The following is a 3299-nucleotide window of genomic DNA, read 5'->3' as shown; positions in this document are numbered from 1 at the left end:
ACACAAGATTGAAAGTAAACGATTTACACGTTCCTTACTCTCTTTTATATTCCCGCATAATGTCTGCTAATACTCGTATTATGATAATTTTATGTACTGTTGGTTTGTTGCAATCAGGAAGAATTGTATTTTTTATTGTAGGAATAATATTTTACCCTGTAATGTCATAGCTCTGTAGTGTAAAAGCTTGAATTTTGAATATTTTAGTATTGATTCGTCGAGAAATGTGAGCTATTGTTAATTTCCCTACAAAAAATTATTGTAATTAATCAAAATACGTAATATTCAAACGCCCGGCATTTCCGCTGTCGCAGTTTATTCAAAGAAATAAAAATATGCCTGGATATCATTATTATATCAATTATCATTTTTGTCTTTTACCGCATACGCATTTTTTTGAATAATTGCTGATTATAATAGTTTTTAAATCAAACCCATCGAATGCGATTTTTTACAAATAAGCAAACGTCATTATTTTATTGATTGTAAACAACACTCTGTAAAATGCTATATCAAACTGAATTAAATAACTAATTAAAAAAAAATACTTTGATTGTTTACAAAATTTTATTTGTCTTATTACTTCCAATAATTTAATACTGAAGTCAAGTAAATTCGCTCTATGGAATATGTTTTACAATAACTTTCTTTTGTTAAAGTGAAGTGTCATGATTGTATCAACACGTGAATTAAGGTAAGGCGGGGTAAGACTAACTAGTTTATTTTACTCGGGGCAAGACAAACATTATCAGGATTCCATACAAGTGATAGTCTTACCCCGGGACGAACCAGGAAAATTACCTATAAGTCATTCCTTTCTTTTGGGTGCTAGTATTAGCGTAAGACAAATACAGTATGATTTTCTCTATGTTTGAAATGAGACAGTTACTGGGCCAAACTAAATTTATATATTATATGTAGGTATTGAATTCATTGTCGCCGGCCTGTCACAAGGATACTAAATTTGAGACCAACCGAACGAAAGTGTTCCTAACTTAACTTCCAAGATTTGACCCATAGAAACCTATTATTATAAATAAATAACATAATATAATTTCCCTTTTAGATTTTTTTTTCAGTACGGGTATCATGGTCGCATTTTTATCACCTGTCATATCATGCATCACCTTTGCACTTTCATATTTGTTAGAACGTGATAGGCATGGTCACATATATGATAAAAAGGCGACCATCTTATCCCTCCAGAACTTAATTACTTTCTAGTAGGTACTAAGTGTAGCTCGGAAGCTAAGCCACGAACAGACAGACGGACGGGCATTCGTTGTTGAGTAGGTAAGGGATCATTAAAAATGTTTGTCTTTAACCTAATACATACTACATAAATATTTAAAGAGCGCATACAATGTTGAGTACCTATGGAAAAACAACTTGCGTTTTATGTAATACATTAGCGGTAGTCGGGTTACATTTAGGTCAGCGAATTAATTAGAATGCATTAATCGTTGTAGTTATATTGTCTCATGGCATTTACTTCTTTTATGCATGAACGCTACTACACGCGTAGAAATTATTTATCTTTTGGTTGTTTTATTTTTATTGCTAACCCAGTTTTATATTAGAGGGATTTAACTTGAACCCGTTTTACAGATTATATGTATAATAAGTTCTTCATAAGCAACTTATAATGTAGATACTTATTAATATATCTTCTAGACTTAAATAGCTAAAATAAAAATATTACTTAGTATTTGCTAATTAATTTATTTATTTAGTCTAGTTCTATATTGCAATATTTATAAACTCATATAAATTATATTTTTATCATAATATAATATTTATTTTTTAAGCACAAGTTCTATTTAATAAATCGGATAGAAATATAAAAGAGCAGGTATTATAATTTTAGGATAAAATAAATCAATCAATATAAAATAAAATTAAAAACTACATAAAGCTACAACAGCTACACCTATAAATTATAAATAAAACACGACAAGGATATTACCAAAATTTATTTAACCTTTAACATCAGTAGGTACCTAAAATCACCCATTATAAAAATTACAATACATTTATCAATATAATAGTTATAACAAAAACAATCATCAACAATATAAATTTCTAAACTACTTGTGAAATGAACTTCATATTAAGGTGATCGTTTATCGTGTACGAATCGCAATGATTGCGGTTTTCGAACGCTTCCAAGGCGGCGGGGTCCAAATATTTGTTAATGATAGTACTGCACTGCAAATTCTTTGGGGCTAGCGAAAGACTACTTTGTATTTCATGAACAGAAATAGGTTGTTTTGAAAATCTTGCCATTGACTGTTGGTTAAAAGGACATCGTAGATCAGCTCGTAAAATAACAATTTTAGAACGCAACATATGTGGTCTAGCTCTATGATTTCTGGTCAACTCGATACGGTTGTACGCAGCTTTTAAATAGGTTCTTATGAATTGAGAAGTGTAAGGAGCTTGACCACGACACGTTTTAACACACAGTTCTACTTTACTCTGCCAGGTTTTAGCCTCTTGTAATTGATCTGCAAGTTTTGGAACGTGATGACCTGTCATTAGAGATGACAAATGTGCCAAAACTGTATCCTGTAGTTTATGGTCTGACATTCCCTTTAAATTGATTTCCAATGCGGTTTGAATGTCTTCGGGAGTTCCGCCAAGGCAGTAGACGGTGCCCGATAAACCTGCAAGAATATTTATGTTATAATTTGTCAGTTTTTTTTCTGTGTCCGACTCTCTGATCGTCTGTATCTCTATACCCTTAATCTTAATTCAGTAAATCCTGTTTTTCCTAGAAATCCTGCATTTTTTTGCTACTTAGTCATAACAAGTTTTTCAGGATTGTACATGCTTTCTTACCTACCACTAAACTGACGTTCAGGATTTTAATGTCTAAAATAAATTTACAACTTTACGTTATATGATTAATAATGATTGTTATTTGGAAGATTTGTCGATTGAATTTTTGGAAGTAATTCAAAATGGCGGAGCCACACATTTATTCAGTATTAAGATATGCAAAGACTTGCGAGACCTATAGCTCACAGGGCCTACTAGATATATTGCTACACCACACACGGACAAAATTAATACAACGTTAATTGCATAATGGTATTACTTACCATAGCTTTCTAATATAACTGCCATCTCCAATGCTACTAACACTCCCATTTCATACCCTAATAAGTAGAAAGTTTCCTTGTTTTTCAATCTGTGCACGATTACCTAAAAATATAAAAGATTTTTAACACTCGTTATCGTCCAAAGGGATTAATTAGGAAATACATTTATTAGGTACCTACATCGTGAAGAATTAT

At 31.4% G+C, this 3299-nt stretch overlaps 1 protein-coding gene across 1 annotated transcript in view; it reads right to left on the bottom strand.

Moving 5' to 3' along the window:
* Nucleotides 1-2082: 2082 nt before the first annotated feature.
* Nucleotides 2083-3299, bottom strand: part of LOC134800373 (fatty acid synthase-like) — a 31474-nt gene continuing 30257 nt past the window's right edge. The window contains exons 32-33 of the mRNA XM_063772873.1: nucleotides 3105-3207; nucleotides 2083-2666 (exon numbers count right to left, since the gene is read on the bottom strand). Coding sequence (XP_063628943.1) covers nucleotides 2083-2666; nucleotides 3105-3207 — 687 coding nt within the window. The remainder of the gene's footprint in view (nucleotides 2667-3104; nucleotides 3208-3299) is intronic.

The sequence above is a fragment of the Cydia splendana genome, chromosome 19 (assembly GCF_910591565.1).
Source record: "Cydia splendana chromosome 19, ilCydSple1.2, whole genome shotgun sequence".
Classification (NCBI taxonomy): Eukaryota; Metazoa; Arthropoda; class Insecta; order Lepidoptera; family Tortricidae; genus Cydia; species Cydia splendana.
This window is presented reverse-complemented; position numbering and strand designations above follow the sequence as displayed.